General features: G+C 42.3%; 1 protein-coding gene across 3 annotated transcripts in view; it reads right to left on the minus strand.

Moving 5' to 3' along the window:
• Nucleotides 1-10,234, minus strand: part of BLTP3A (bridge-like lipid transfer protein family member 3A) — a 57,130-nt gene extending 46,896 nt beyond the window's left edge. For all 3 annotated transcript variants that reach the window (XM_019949756.3, XM_019949755.3, XM_033864387.2), the window contains exon 1: nt 10,010-10,234. In XM_019949756.3, the coding sequence (XP_019805315.2) occupies nt 10,010-10,053 (44 nt within the window). In that variant the 5' untranslated portion in view covers nt 10,054-10,234. The remainder of the gene's footprint in view (nt 1-10,009) is intronic.
• Nucleotides 10,235-16,595: the final 6,361 nt, after the last annotated feature.

The following is a 16,595-nucleotide window of genomic DNA, read 5'->3' on the forward strand; positions in this document are numbered from 1 at the left end:
ACTTTTGCTTGAGTGCTAGCCATCACCCACCATGCAAAGTGGGGAGTGTCCTCAGGCAAAAAGCTATATAAGTGAGAATCTTACCCAGTGCAGTTCCCATCTTTCAAGTTCCCTGTCAGTTTCTGCCTCATTTGGTCACTTTCCAAAGTCTTCCAGTTGTTGCTTTTTACATACTACCCAGAGCTCGTAATTGTTACATGAGGGAGGGTTAGGTCAATATAAGATACTCCTATATTATTAGAAGTCGAACCCTTTTCTACCTCTGTCAAGCCAGTTCCTCAAATGAAGTGAGTTCCTGAACACTGCAGCCCCTTCTTTCGCTCAGGTTAAAAAACAGAAATTTCAAAAAAAGAGACACAGAGAGAGAAGAAAGAAAAACAGATGTCTCTTAGAAAAGGGAAATGCATATTTTCAGCTCTGCCTGGGAAAGCACTACACCAGATGGCATGAGGAAGTCAGCTTGAATGAACTTAGCCCATCCCTATCTGGACTGTCTACATTTCAGAACTCCCCAACTTTCAAATGACCCATATATACCACTGCCCAGACCCCTGCTGCCCAGACTCCTGCCCCATCCTCACTGCCACTGCAACAAAAACCACTTTTGGAAAATAAAAAACAAACTTGGAGCTTCCAGAGTATCTGTGGATTGAGGAGCTATGAAAGTAAGAGTAGCTTAGGGGAGTTGACCCTGTAGGACATATTATGAATTAGAGTTGGTCTAGTTAGAATAGCATTCCGGCTCCCAAATATGTTCTCTATTCCTCCCCTTGAGCTGGGTGAAATCATATATCCTAATGAACTGGGAATTTTGGTGAGAAAGTAAGGGGAGCAGAGCATATAGGCCTGAGGGTAGGGGGATATGGTAGCAGAGGACTGGGGGTAGAACCGGGGCAATGGGTGCATGAGAAGGGGGGACTTAGGAGGTGGGAAAGAGACATAAAGGAGAGAAGAGCAAGTATATCAAGAGCAAACTTGAGCTGTTTCAGATTCCAGACTAACTCAGTGGTTCTCAGCCCTAACAGACCCAACTCTACGAGTGGTATTGCCAAGAGTGACAACATTTTCTAAAATAACGTTCAAATCAATTTTCCCCCATGGTAGCTGCAGTCCTGGAACATTCACTCTAGTTTAAAGCTATGCAGGGAATTTCCTGGTGGTCCAGTGGTTAGGACTCCGTGCTTCCACTGCAGGGGGCACGGGTTCGATTCCTGGTCAGGGAACTAAGATCCCACAAGCTGCGCAGAGCGGCCAAAAAAAAAAAAAAAAAAAAAAAAAAAAAAAATCTATGCAGTACTTTGTGTTTACATGTAAGTAGGCTTATATAATCTAAACAGGTAATTCACCTCTGTAAACATCTAACAAACATTCAGAAGTCAAAAAGAACAAAGGACAAGGAGTTCCCTAGTAGCCTAATGGTTAGGATTCCAGGCTTTCACTGCCGTGGCCCAGGTTCAATCCCTGGTCAGGGAACTGAGATCCCGTAAGCCACTTGGTGCAGCCAAAAGTAAATAAATAATTAATTTTTAAAAAGACAAAGGACAATCCTTCTTTGTGTGAAATGATTCTGCATACTGCATGACGTCAGCATCTCCAGCCCACTCATTAAAAGCTGGTCACACTCCTCAATCACAACCAAAAAAAAAAGTCCTTGTTGAGATACAATGATCTCAATGATCTAAAAGATCTTACTCCAAGGAATGGGAAAGAAAAACGTTTTCTTCTTCTTCTTCATCTCCCCACCTCCTTCAAATGGTTCCCTAACAATCAAGATCCAGATCTCCATCTAGTGAGCTTATATTATATATAATTAACACACTATTGCTTTTGTGGGCTAACTGGGAACCTATTCAACATTTATAACACTATTTCTACTACTGGACCACACACTCCAAATTTCAAACTTAGAAATAAATTTTGAGAACATAACACTTCCATAAGTCAGAGACTTAAATACACTGACCTCTCACCATCAGTGTTCTCATTCTTTAAATGATGGGCTGACATCCAAGATAGATAGATATAGATATAGATATCTCCAAGGCACTATAAAGACTGAGTATACATGCAAAAGATCATTGCTGTGGGCGAATAAAACAACGTCAATTAACAAATAACTTATAATACATCTAGTCCTTATTTTTGTGGCAAGAAGGTACAAACTACATACCCTTTACCTAACTTGCTAATGTGAATTATTTTTACACCTTAGTTTTTCCATTTACTACAGATATTGATTGATTGATTGATTCTACTGCTTATAAATATTGGGAAATGTTCTTTAGCATCTATAATCAGCACCAGTAGCACTTGCTTCATCACACAGAGATAAAAGGTCCCTTAATGACACTGGGTGAATTGGATTCCCTTGCCCTTCTGCTCTCCCACCCCCACTCCTGCTCCGGTCTACGGTTCCATGAGTTATAACTATACACCTCCATTCTACATACCTTCTCCTGCACCCACTTAACCCATTCAAAACATCTTAAACTCTCTGGTTTTCAAAGTAGCCAAAGGACATAATCCCTGCCATATGGGGGTCACACTCCAGTGGTTGTAGAGAATTAAGCTGTGATAAAAAGAATCTTTTTTTTTTTCCAGCAATTAACACCATACTTAACAGATTACTATTCAACCAGGCTTTATATTAGGTGAGGGTAACTAAATGACCTCTAATTTTTTTTTTCCGCTGTGAGAATACAGTATATGATTGCGCTATCTTCTTAAACTTTGGATAATTAAATCTTCTAAGGACCCAACCCAGTATTATATTTCAAGTATTTCACCTATGCTGAGGTCAAAGTTTACCTTGTAGTGTGCCTTGATAAGAAAAAAATGATAAATGGGACCAGCCCTTGTTTCCCTCTCTCCTTAAGCAGTGATACAGAGCATTCATCTCTACCTCTCCGTATTAAAATATTAAGAAACATAATTCTTAAATATCTAAAGAATTAGACATTTGGGTAAGTTAGGCACTGTCAGTGATCTCTCTTGAGCAACTTTAATATGATAAGTAATAGTCACTGTTCATTGAATACTTTTTCAGTAGCAGGCACTTTTATACATTATTTCTAATCCTCAAAACAACAGAGTGCGTTATTATCCCCCATTTTACAGATGAGAAAACTGAAGCTTCAAGAAGCAAAAAGACTTGCTGAACACCAGTTTACAAGTAGCAGAGTCAGAATGTACAGCCACCTTTTAGAATCCAAAGTCCTGGTTCTTTCTACTACAATGACATGCCTCTCAATTAATTTTTCAAAGCAGCTAATTTCATTATTTGTGAATCATACATTAAGCTTTGTACGTCAGACACATATGACAGTACTGCTTTGAAATTTTTATTGCTTATAAATGCTACTTTTTAAGACACAACACAACCACTTTATGATAAAAGGGAATCATCCTTGGAAAGTTGTAAAGACTCTAATACAAAAACTATGAAATTCAGGGCTTCCCTGGTGGCACAGTGGTTGAGAGTCTGCCTGCCGATGCAGGGGATGCTGGTTCGTGCCCCGGTCTGGGAAGATTTCACATGCCGCGGAGCGGCTGGGCCCGTGAGCCATGGCCGCTGAGCCTGCAGTGAGAGGCCTGCACACCGCAAAAAAAAAAAAACTATGAAATTCAAGTTTTAGTTTCTTTAGTAAAGATAAAAGACTATGCCAATGGGGTACTAAGCTTATAGAACAGAATGAAATTATTTAATATCCAGGGTAGTCTGAAGACCAAATATTTAACAAAAACTCAAACACCTAATAAACCGCCCCTCCTTTCTCTCAAGGTACATGACTGTTATTTTGACAGGGAGCAAAGCATCACATCTCTTCCAAGCAAGAAATGTATGGGTTAATGGTTACAAATTACCCTAATTATTTTCATTGAACCTCCCAATTTGAACATTTCTCCAAAAAGATCTGTTTTCAAGGTTCTGACATTTGCTTGTCAGACATTTGACATTTGCTTGCTCAAATTTACAAATAAATCAGAATTTGAAAATTAAACAGAGGCAAAAATAAAGTGGCCATCTGGTTTACCACAGATGAAGTAAAGAAATTTTCAAAACATACGCAACAGAATGACTAAAATGTCATGAAGAACCTAGGGGGTAAGACAGGAATAAAGACACAGACCTACTGGAGAACGGGCTTGAGGATATGGGGAGGGGGAAAGGTGAGCTGTGACAAAGCGAGAGAGAGGCATGGACATATATACACTACCAAACGTAAGGTAGATAGCTAGTGGGAAGCAGTCGCATAGCACAGGGATATCAGCTCCATGCTTTGTGACCGCCTGGAGGGAGATGCAAGAGGGAAGAGATATGGGAACATATGTATATGTATAACTGACTCACTTTGTTATAAAGCAGAAACTAACACACCATTGTAAAGCAATTATACTCCAATAAAGATGTTAAAAAAATAAAAATGTAAAAATTTTAAAAAATAATAATAATTAAAAAAAAGAATGACTAAAATGAAAAAGATAAAAAATACCAAGTGTTGGCAAGGATATAGAGCAACCAGAACTCTCATACATTTCTGGTGGAAGTGCAAATTGGTACAGCCACTTTGGAAAACTGTTTGGTAATATCTATTAAAATTTCACATATACATATCCCACAACCCAGAAATTCCACTCTTAGGTATATCCCCAACCAATATGTATACATCTGTTCACCAAAGGACATATACTAGAATGTTTCTAACAGCACTATTCAGCATAGCCCTAAACTGGGAAACTATCCAAATGTCCATCAATAGTAAAATGTATAAATGCATTTAGGTATATTCATATAATAGAACACCAGACAGCAATGAAAATGAAAAAATCTACAAATGGATACAACAGAGATTAACCTCACAAAAATAATGTTGAACTAAAGAAGCCAGACATGAAAGCATACATTCTGTGATTCCATTTATATAAATTACAAAAAAAGACAAAACTAATCTTTGCTGTTAGAAATCAGGACAGTGGCTACCCTTTGGTAGAGGTAATGATGGGAGGAGACACAAGGGTGTTTCTTGGTGCTGGTAATATTCTCTTCCTCCACGTGGGTGCTGGCAGCAAGAGTATGTTCAGTAGATGAGAAGCATTAGAGCAGCAGAGTGATTAAGGAGCCCGGCTCTGGGGACTTCCCTGGTGGTGCAGTGGTTAAGAATCTGCCTGCCAATGCAGGGGACATGGGTTCGATCCCTGGTCCAGGAAGATCCCACATGCCGCAGAGCAACTAATCCCGTGCGCCACACTACTGAGCCTGCACTCTAGAGCCTGCACTCTGCAACTACTGAGCCTGTGTGCTGCAACTTCTAAAGCCCGCGTGCCTAGAGCCCATGCTCTGCAACAAGAGAAGCCACTGCAATGAGAAGCCCGTGCACTGCAACAAAGAGTAGCCCCCACTCACTGCAACTAGAGAAAGCCCACGCACAGCAACGAAGACCCAAAGCAACCAAAAATAAATAATAAATAAAATTTTAAAAAATAAATAAAATAAAACAGATGATTAATAAGGCATTTAAAAAAAAAAAAAAGGAGCCCGGCTCTGGAATGGGAGTGACTGCGTTAGAATCTCAGTTCCATCACTTACTAGTTATGATTTGAGGCAAGTTATTTAACTTCTCTGTGCCTCATTTCTTCATCGATAAAATGGGCCTAATGTCTCCTTCACAGGGTTAGTCTGAGGATTAAATCATCATAAGACTTGTAAAATGCTTATTCGCACAGTTGGCTATCACTATTAAATATCTGCTGAGTAAACAAAAGCGCTTATTCTGAAGCAACGCAACAAGATGAGGAAGGAAACAAATACATCTATGATTGCACTATTGCCAGAAAATGCACAAAATAATTATTGGGGAAATGAAGATGACAATAAGTAAAGTCTAGTATAAAGGGGCGTGATCTGGAAGCTGAGACTAGGCCTAGAAACCTTCACCTAAACAGACCCTGGGCAAGCAGGGCAAGCCTCTCTGAGCCTGCAGCTCCCAGCAGTCCACCAGAGGCTGGCCCAGTGATCTCTCCAGGATGATGAGTATAAACGAGTGGAGGCACTGATCAGAAATGGAGAGGGCTGAGCTCACAGTCAGGCTCTCTTATTCTCTGAAAGGACTCTGAAATCATCTATGGCTCTGAATTTCACCTAATGCTTATGTTTTTTAAATATCTATCATGTCTATCAGCCATGTCTTTGTCACTCGGGGTCACATTTCCCGCAGCCATTCTGAGTAAATAATTCATACTTCTGATGGGTTTCTAAAAGAGCCAGTTGGATTAGTTGCTGTCACCCATACCATGGAAGTGTATTCTCTGGCCATGTGATAATAGCTACTCTTTATTAAACGCTACTTCCACGCCAGGCACTATAATAAATACTTTATCCCCAATTCTCAAAAAATTCTGCAAAGCACGTAGTATTCTTCCTTATTCTCATCCTTTACAGACAAGAAAACTAAGGCTCAGAAAGGCTGCCCTGTTCATTAAGTGGCAGAGCTAGAAGGTGAATCTAGCTTGTCTGGCTCCAGAAAAAACGCTCTTTTCCTGAGCCATAGTCCCTTGACTCACTTTACAATCTATCATATTTCTTCTTACTTGTATAACAAAAGGTCTTAGCTAAGGTGTTCTAAAACAAGAATAATCTAATTTGGTGAAAAATCAATTTTGGATATTTTTTAAATGATTACTTTTGTTTCTAAGTAAAGGTCTCCTCCTGGGTTTATTTAAATGAATACTGTACATTGAAGCTATTTGTATTAAACAGCAGTTATCCAAACCATAGGTTAAAGCCCTTAGAAGAGATTTATACTTCTTTCCTCCTGAATCCCCAGTGCCCAGATCAGTGCTTGGCCTAGAGAAGACACTTAACAAAAGTATCTTGAACATCACCTCCTTCAAATCTTGTTTACCAAAATACTCTACTAACAAGTAGGATGCATTCCAACAAGAAACTTTAGTACCTGAAACTTCATGACCAAAATTAAAAATAATATGCAAGTCACTGGGATATCCTTCCTGCTATAGGATACTCTTCCAGGTCAAGCGGCACTGTCATCATCAACAAGTAATTATTAAACACCTATAAATATTTACTTAATATAGTAACCCAGTACCCCTTCTCCTCTCTCCTTCCCCATCAGGTTTGGCAAGACATAGAAGCTATAGTTCCCCTCCAGGCAGGCTGGCCTCTGTACGTGTAGTAGAGACCATACAAAGACACAAATGTCACATGTGATTAAGGCAGCTTTTCCGAGTTAAACCAACAGAAAGGCCTCAGGAGTTTGACCTTTCCCCCAGTTAGACCCATGTCCTAGCACTTTTCCAGGAGCCCTGAAATTGCAGCCCTGAATAACCTTCTCCCCCCACCTCCTCAGTCAACCACACAACCCTGAGGAAACAAGAAATTTCTCCCAATGTCTGTCATACCTACTCCTAATTCATCTAAAAGAGATACTTTGTTCACTAAGGATTCACTGAATGTGTTAGCATATACTATTAAAATTTTTCTTTAAAAGCTCTATCTTCATAGAGGGTGCACAGAATATGAGTGCCCTATGGGGAAAGTATACCAGAATTAGAAAGGTGGGTTCTATTTCTCTACCTTTTTTTTTGGCCGGGCCATGGGGCTTGTGGGATCCTAGTTTCCGGACTAGGGATTGAACCGGGCCCTTGACAGTGAAAGCGCTGAGTCCTGACCACTGGACCGCCAGGGAACTCCCTCTATTTCTCTACCTTACCTCCCACTGCAACTTAGGCAAGTCATTTATCCTCCTAGGCTTTACCTTCCTCAGCCATAAAATGAGAGGTTGAACTAGTCAAGGATTATTCAGGGCATTCACTCAAGATGCCTTATGGGGTTAAGGCATGTGCTTTAAGGGGTTCTTAACCCCTCCCCCCAGGGAACTTATATAAAAAATTACTTGTTTGTGTATGTGGATTTTTCTGGAGAAGTCTATGGCTTATATCAAATTGTCACACAAGTTATGGCCCCCAAAATAGCCATATCTCATGTTTTATTGAGCACTTACTATGTGCTAGGCACTTTACCAAGCCCTTGTGTATTAACTCATATAACCCTCACAATAACCCTTTGAGTTAGATACTATTATTATCCTCATTTTACAGTTAAAGAAAGTAAACCAAAAGGACTTCCCTGGCGGTCCTGTGGTTAAGACTTCACCTTCCAGTGCAGGGGTGAGGGTTCGATCCCTGGTGGGGGAGCTAGGATCCCCCATGCCTGGGGCCAAAGAACCAAAACATAAAATAGAAGCAACATTGTAACAAACTCAATAAAGACTTTAAAAAAAAAAAAAAAGAAAGAAACCAGAAAGAGCCTGGACTTTTAAACACAGTGCTATGTTAGGTAAGGTCATCTCTAAACTTTAAAATTCTCTGATTCTGTGTTCACTCAAATTAATGGTTTTCCTTTAGTTAAATTTTGTCTCATTTCACAATCATTAGTCCTACACATAAGTCTTTACACAGAACAACCAAATTTATGGAACACCCAAATGAATGTTACCTGAAAAACAATATACTAGGGAGTTAACCAAGTAAAGGGTCCAAAGGCACTTTCCAGCTCCAGCCTCCAATCTGCTTTTCCTTTTAAAACACGGTGTGGTGATTAACCAAAAGATGTATCTGAATCTAATGACTAATTAAAGTCTAAAATCAAAGTAACAGTAAATTGGCCAGTGTCTGCCAGAAAAGGAGATGCAGTGACAGGAATAGTGTCTCACACACCACTCACCAAGGCAATGAGAAGACCAGGAAAGACACATGAGTGCAAGGTCTTGGGTCCCATGTTGACTGGCTTCTCCCCCTACTCGCACCTCCTGAAAACCACTGACCACTGTGGAGCCAAGGATTGGATCACTCTCCACGTGACAGACAACGGCTGTCTAAAGGTATTAAGGTATCACCAAGCCCCGCTTGGAATAAGGAGTGAAAACGAACGGAAAGGCTAGCTTCCAATTTTTGTGGACACCAGTTCTGACAACCTGCAATCGTAATCAAGGGTCAGCAGTCACCCAATTACAACTGAATTGTTTTGCCTGTCACCTGGCTCGGGTCCAAATGACTTGAGGGACATCACATTGCTTAATAAATGACTGCAAAATAGAAGTGGGCGTCGTTAGCTCTTTTCACAGGCTGTCAAAAAACCTCCACATCTTAAAGGGAAGGTTGTTGAAACTTTATGCCCAACTCTCATGGCCCTTCTCCATTTAGTCTATGTAAGGAGAAGAGAAGCAAAGGAAGGAGAAAGGAGATCAGAGGAACGGCCCTGGGTGCAAGGATTAGCTTTTTCAAGGGTGATGCAACAGGGTCAGCCAGACGATGAAGAGGAGGAGCTGGGTGCTTCTGGGAAGGCGAAACCAGTGTCGGGGTTGGGAATCTGAACGGAATATGGGTTACGCGGGACTGGGTGACAGGGTTATTTAGAAGGGGCCGGGGAAGAAGGATCTAGCCCGGAGCAGCACTAGGAAGAGGAAGGCCGGGGTGGCGGTGGTGGGCGGGTCAAGAGGCGGGCAGACGGCCCCGAGGGAGGGGCAGCGGGTCCTCAGCCGAGAGGAAACACAGCGGGGCGGGCAGGAAAGGATGGAAACCGCGGGGTCCACGGAGTGACGGGCAGAGGGCCCAGGGGGCATGCAAGGGAGGACGGGGTGACCTGCCCGGCGGTGTGGGAACTGAGGGTGCGCGCAGCCGGTCAGGAGACCCTTGGGGTCGGGAGGGCCGGGGGGCTGTTAGGCTGGGGAGGAGAGCCTGGGCACCCGCGCAAGGGCAGGGGCGCCGGGTCCCGGAGGGCCCAGGGCCAGGGAAGAGCAGAGTGGTGACAACGTTCGGGGCCACCGGAGCGGGGAGGCGGCCGTCCGGCTCGAGTTGAGGCGGGGATCGCCGCCGAGTCCCGGCCCGGGCTGAGGAGAGGGAGGCCGGCCAGGAGCACGGCGTCAGGGAGGAGGGTCGAAGGGGGAGAGGAAGGGCCCGGGACCGCTGGGGCCGGCGCTGGCGCTCTCACCGGGACAGGTGCTTCAGGATCTGCTTCTTAATGAGCCCGGCCATGCCGGAGCCGCGGCCCGCGTGGAAGGCAGGCGGGCAGCTGTGTTCTCCTCAGCCGCCGAGAAGAGGCGGCCCCTCACCTCGCCGCGGCGCGGGGACCGGACGCCGCCGCCACAGCTGCCGCCATGGCGCCCTCCCGCCCCTGCCCTGGCGCCCCGAGCTCCGCCACGATCCCACCCACCCGCGCGGCGACAAGAAGATCGCGCGTCTCCAGCCTGGCTCGCGGCTGCCCGGAGCGCGCGCTGTGGGAGGGGCGCGCGGCGGCGGCGGGGGCGCGCGCGGCGAGGGGCGGGGCGGGCGAGCTCTGAGCTCGCTCACTCCCCTCAGCCCCGCCCGCTGTCTGAAGCCGATGGAGATCTGAAGGACTTCGTCTCTGAACTGCAGGAGGTTCACACCCCGCAGTCTCCTTGAAGCATCAGGGAAAGGCGGCGTGTCTGTAATTTTTTGCAGGAATTAGCTAGATAATTCCACACCTCCTGGTCCGCTTCTCATTCATTTCCCTCACACGTTAACTCATTTGTTGAGCACCAGCTAACTGTACTGCAGGAATCGGGCTGGGGAGTGAAAAGTAGTCTCAAGGACCTCACAGGCCCATAGAACCACTGCGCTCTGCTGCTTTGTGCTGAAGGGTGAGAGGGGGCGCCTCGCCATCCTCTATGTGCCCCTCTTAGCCTTTACCTGGTTAACCAATGGATAAATGTTTACTCAACACATATGAGATGTACTGCAGAGGTACCCACTCTCAAATGCTGGGGGCAGCAGAAAATGAGGCAGTAACTTTGACCAAGGGCTTTAGAGATCAACTTTGTTTTACAAATAAGGAAACTGAAGCCCAGGGGAAATAGTTGAAAGAGCTTACAGAAGGTCACAGCTACATAGTGAGACAAAAGACTAGAACCCAAGTGTTCTTACTCTCAGTCCAGTGCTACTTCCACTCAGTCGATACACTTAAAAGTGTAACCTATATGCCGGGGACACCTGTAGATTCAGGCAAAGGTGGGAAGGTGGCAGTTTTCTGGACTTAAACCATCAAGCAAAAACCTAAGCAAAATACTCTCCGAGACAGGCTTATAGGAAATCTGGCCACCGGTTAATTTTAAGTTTATTCATTCTTGTAAATAGATAATACATGAACATAATACAAAAATCAAGATAAGCCTCCCCCCTCCCCTGTCCCTCAGCCACTCAATTCCCTTCCACTAAACAACTGTTACCCCTTTCCCAAATTATGTTTTTGTTTTGTTTTAATTTATTTCATTTTATTTATTTTTGGCTGCATTGGGTCTTCGTTGCTGCGCTCGGGCTTTCTCTAGTTGCGGCGAGCGGGGGCTACTCTTCGTTGTGGTGCGCGGGCTTCTCATTGCGGTAGCTTCTCTTGTTGCAGAACACGGGCTCTAGGTGCATGGGCTTCAGTAGTTGTGCTGTGCAGGCTTCAGTAGTTGTGGCACGCGGGCTCTAGAGTGCAGGCTCAGTAGCTGTTGGCGCATGGACTTAGTTGCTCCATAGCACGTGGGATCTTCCCGGACCCGGGCTCCAACCCGTGTCCCTAGCATTGGCAGGTGGATTCTTAACCACTGCGCCACCAGGGAAGCCCCCAAATTATGTTCTTAAAAGGGAACAAATCATCCTCAGCCTGGGTTCTCTACTATCCATTTTCCTCCATCAAGACTGCATAATCTATCATTATTTGTTCCTCTGCCCACTTCTCACCAGAATACATACCAGGGACCAATAGACCCCACGGAAGAAGAGATTTCTTGCCAGGATTATTGACCATAATAGCTCCTTCCCAATTCGGCTGTCACCTGCTGGGGCCTCAGGGCAATTTCTTGCATTTCTTGCTCCTTTTCCTAGAGCACCCCAGCAGCTGACTGGATATCTGACATTAGCTATGTAAAACAAAACTTGCCTCAAGCTCAGAGACTCAGTATCCTTGTTGGATGATTCATCATGCCTGATGAATTAGATATTTTTATTGAAAGCAAAAACTCATGCTCTAAAACAATATGGCCCTTCTAAGGACCACGGAATAGGAGAGTTCATACTCTCACCAATAGTATCGTGTTTACCTTTCCCTGCAATGCTAAGAATGCAAAGCATATAAAAACAAAAGGGATTTGGGGCCGATCTGTATTTTTTTTAAGGTTAAACATTTCATTTTGAAATGATTGTAGATTACTTACTTCAGTTAAAGTAAGAAATAATACAGAGATCCCTGTACCCTTTACCCAGTTCCCCCCAATGGTAACATCTTGCAAAACTTTAGTACAATATCACAACCAAGATATTGACATTGATACATTCAGTGTACAGAATATTTCTTCCTGATATGAATCCCTTTTATTTCCTTTCCTTGCCTTATAGAGTGGGCTACCACTCCTGGCACTTTGTTTAATAGTACTGGTGAGAGCAGACATCCTTTCTGTTTCCAAACTTAGGAGGAAAGCATTCATTCAGTCTTTCACCATTAAGTATAACGTTAACTGTAGATTTTTTTGTAGGTGCTCTTTTCAACTTAATGAAGTTCTCCCCTATTCGTATTTTTTCTGAGAGTTTTTATCAAGAATAAATGTTTAAGGACTTCCCCAATGGTCCAGTGACTAAGGCTCCACGCTTCCAATGCAGAGGGCCTGGGTTCGATCCCTGGTCAGGGAACTAGATCCCACATGCTGCAACTAAGAGTTTGCATGCCGCAACTAAAGATCCTGTACGCAGCAACTAAGACCCGGCACAGCCAAATAAATAAATAAATACTTAAAAAAAATAAATAAAGGATGTGTTTTTAAAAAAAAAGAATAGGGACTTCCCTGGTGGCACAGTGGTTAAGAATCTGCCTGCCAATGCAGGGGACACGGGTTTGAGCTCCGGTCAGGGAAGATGCCACATGCTGTGGAGCAACTAAGCCCATGTGCCACAACTACTCATCCTGCACTCTAGAGTCTGCAAGCCACAACTACTGAGCCCACATGCCACAACTACTGCAGCCCGTGTGCCTAGAGCCTGTGTTCACAACAAAGAGAAGCCACCACAATGAGAAGCCTGCACACCGCAACAAAGAGTAGCCCCCGCTCACTGCAACTAGAGAAAGCCCACGTGCAGCCAATAAATAAATAAATTTTTAAAGGAATGTTTAATTTTTTTCAAAGGCTTTTTCTGCATTTAATGTTATGTAATTTTTTTTAGCCTGTTATCATGATGGATTACATTGTTTGACTTTTCAAATACTGAACCAGCTTGCATCCCTAGAGTAAACGCCATTTAAAACATGGTGTATAAATTACTTTTATATATTGATGAATTCTACTTGTCAATATTTGGTTAAGAATTTGTGTATACTTCCTCGATGGCTAATAATGTGGAATGTCTTTTCATGTGCTTATAGCCCATTTGTAAATCTTCTTTGGAGAAATGTCTATTCAGATATTTTGTCCTTTTTTTTTTTTTTTTCATTTATTTTTGGCTGTGTTGGGTCTTCGGTGCCATGCACGGGCTTTCTCTAGTTGTGGAGAGTGGGGGCTACTCTTCATTGCAGTGTGCAGGCTTCTCATCAGGTGGCTTCTCTTGTTGCGGAGCATGGGCTCTAGGTATGCGGGCTTCAGTAGTTGTGGCTCATGGGATCTAGAGCACAGGCTCAGCAGTTGTGGCACACGGGCTCACTTGCTCCACGGCATGTGGGATCTTCCCGGACCAGGGCTCAAACCAGTGTCCCCTGCATTGGCAGGCGGATTCCTAACCACTGCACCACCAGGGAAGCCCCCCCTTGTCCATTTTTAAATTGGGCTGTCTTTTTATTATCAAGTTGCAATAGTTCTTTTTGTACTCTAGATACAAGTCCCTTATCAGATATATTATTTGCAAAAATTTTCTCCCATTGTCTTTTCATTTTCCTGACTGTAAACTTTGAAGCACAAAAATTTTTAATTTTGATATCATTTATCTTTCTTTCTTTTATTGCTGTGTTTTTTGTGTTGTATCTAAGAAATCATTGCATAATCCAAAGTCATGAATATTTACATGTATGTTTTCATCTAAAAGTTGTATAGTTTTAGCCCTTACATTTACTTGAAATGATCCATTTTGAGCTAATTTTTGTATATGGTGTGATGAAGGGAAACAATTTCATTATTTTGCACGTGGATATCTAGTTGTCTTAGCATCATTCATTGAAAAGAATATTCTTTCCCTATTGAATTATCTTGGTGAAAATCAGTTGCCATGTACCAGGAACTGACATAGGTTGTAGGTCAATTATACTCCAAAAACAAACTCATAGAAAAAGAGATCAGACTTGTGGTTACCAGAGGTGGGGGGTTGCGGGGGGAATGGGGAATTGGATGAAGGCAGTCAAAGGTGCAAATTTGTTATAAGATAAGTAAGTACTAGAGATATAATGTACAACATGATAAATATAATTAACATTGCAGCATGTTTTATATTAAAGTTGTTAACAAAGTAAATCCTAAGAGTTCTCATCACAAAGAAAAAAAATTTTTTTCTATTTCTTCAAATTTGTATGTTTATGAAAGGATGGATCTTCACTATACTTATTGTGGCCATCATTTCATAATGTATGTGAGTCAAATCATTATACTGTACATCCAAAACTTATACAGTGCTGTATGTCAATTATATTTCAAAACTGGAAGTAAAATAATAATAATAATAGAAAAGCAATTGCCAATATAAGGGTTTATTTCTGAACTCTTAATTCTATTCCATTCATCTATATGTCTAATCTTATGCCAGTAACACAGTGTCTTGATTAGTGTAGCTTTGTAGTTAAGTTTTTGGGGTTTTTGTAATAAATTTATTTTATTTATTTTTGGCTGCGTTTGGTCTTCTTTACTGCGAGAAGGCTTTCTCAAGTTACACGGCGAGCGGGGGCTACTCTTCGCTGTGGTGCACGGTCTTCTCATTGTGGTGACTTCTCTTGTTGCGGAGCACGGGCTCTAGGCACGCAGGCTTCAGAAGTTGTGGCACGTGGCCTCAGTAGTTGTGGCTCATGGGCTTGTAGTAAGTTTTGAAATAAGGAATCTATAGTGTTTTTGAGTGTATAGCTTATAGTTGTACAGCTTTTGTTTGCCTAGGTATTACATTATTTATACAAACCTTATCACAGTCTACTGGTATTGCCATTTACCAGACATAATGAAGTATAGAAACCTTACCTCCCTTTATGTTCCTTTTTTCTCCTGGAGGTATAATTGTCTTGAATATTTCCTCCACATATGTTTAGAGCTGCATTAATCAGTGTTGTGATTTTTGCGTCAACCATCAAACGTAATTTAGAAAACTCAAGAAAAGTATAGTCTACTGTACTTAACCATATTTTTGCTTACCATAGCCTTCCTTCCTGATGTTATGAGATTCATTCATTTATTGTTTCCTTTCTGTTTAGAGAACTTTTTAGCCCTTCTTTTAGGGTATATCTGCTGGCAACAAATTCCCTTAGTTGTGCTTCATTGGAGAACATGCTTATTTCCCATTCATTCCTGAAACACTATTTTCACTATATAGGATATAGAATTCTGGACTGATAGGTCTTCTCTTTCAGCACTTGAAAACTGTTTGCCACTTCTACTGGTGTCCATGGTTTCTGATGAGAAACTGCTGTCCTTCAAATTGTTTTCCCTCAAAAGTAAGGGGTCATTTTTCTCTGTGTGTTTTCAAATTTTTTGTTTTTAGTTTTCAGAAGTTTGACTGTGTCTTGGTGTAGATTTCTTTGAGTTATCCTGGTTGAGGTTCACTTCATCCACTGCAAACCTTTGGAAAGTTTTCAACCATTATTTGTTCCAGTACTTTTTTTGGCTCTTTCCTCTCTTCCTCTCCTGGAACTCTGACAATATGACTATTACATCTTCAGGGACCCACAGGTCCCTACAGCTCAGTTCATTTTTTTTTGTAAGTCTATTTTCTGTTGTTCAGATTGGGTATTTTTATTGTTTTATCAAGTGTTCTGATTATTTCGTGTTCCTGATTGTTTGCTGTTGAACCCATCCACTGAAATTTTTTTACTTATTTGGGGGTTCCAAAATTTCCATTTGGTTCTTCTTTTTGCCTTCTACTTCTTTGCTGAGATTTTTTTTTAAATATTTATTTATTTGGCTGCACTGGGTCTTAGTTGCGGCATGCAGGATCCTCCTTGTGGTATATGGGATCTTTTTTTAGTTGAGGCATGCGAAATCTTAGTTGCAGCATGTGGGATCTAGTTCCCTGACCAGGGATTGAACCCGGGCCCCCTGCACTGGGAATGCGCAGTCTTAACCACTGGACCACCAGGGAAGTCCCCTTTGCTGAGATTTTCTATCTCTTCCTTTGTTTTGAGCATGTTCTTAATTGCTCATTGGAGCATTTTTATAATGTCTGCTCTAAAATCTTTGTCAAATAATTCTAGCATCTCTGTCATCTTGGTGTTGACATGTATTGATTGCATTTTTAAATTGTTTGAGATCTTCCTGGCTCTTGGTATGATAAGTGACTTTAAATTGAAACCTGGATATTTTCATATTATGTTCTGAGACTCTGGATCTTATTTAAACCTTCTG

Source organism: Tursiops truncatus, chromosome 10, assembly GCF_011762595.2.
Source record: "Tursiops truncatus isolate mTurTru1 chromosome 10, mTurTru1.mat.Y, whole genome shotgun sequence".
NCBI classification, from domain to species: domain Eukaryota; kingdom Metazoa; phylum Chordata; class Mammalia; order Artiodactyla; family Delphinidae; genus Tursiops; species Tursiops truncatus.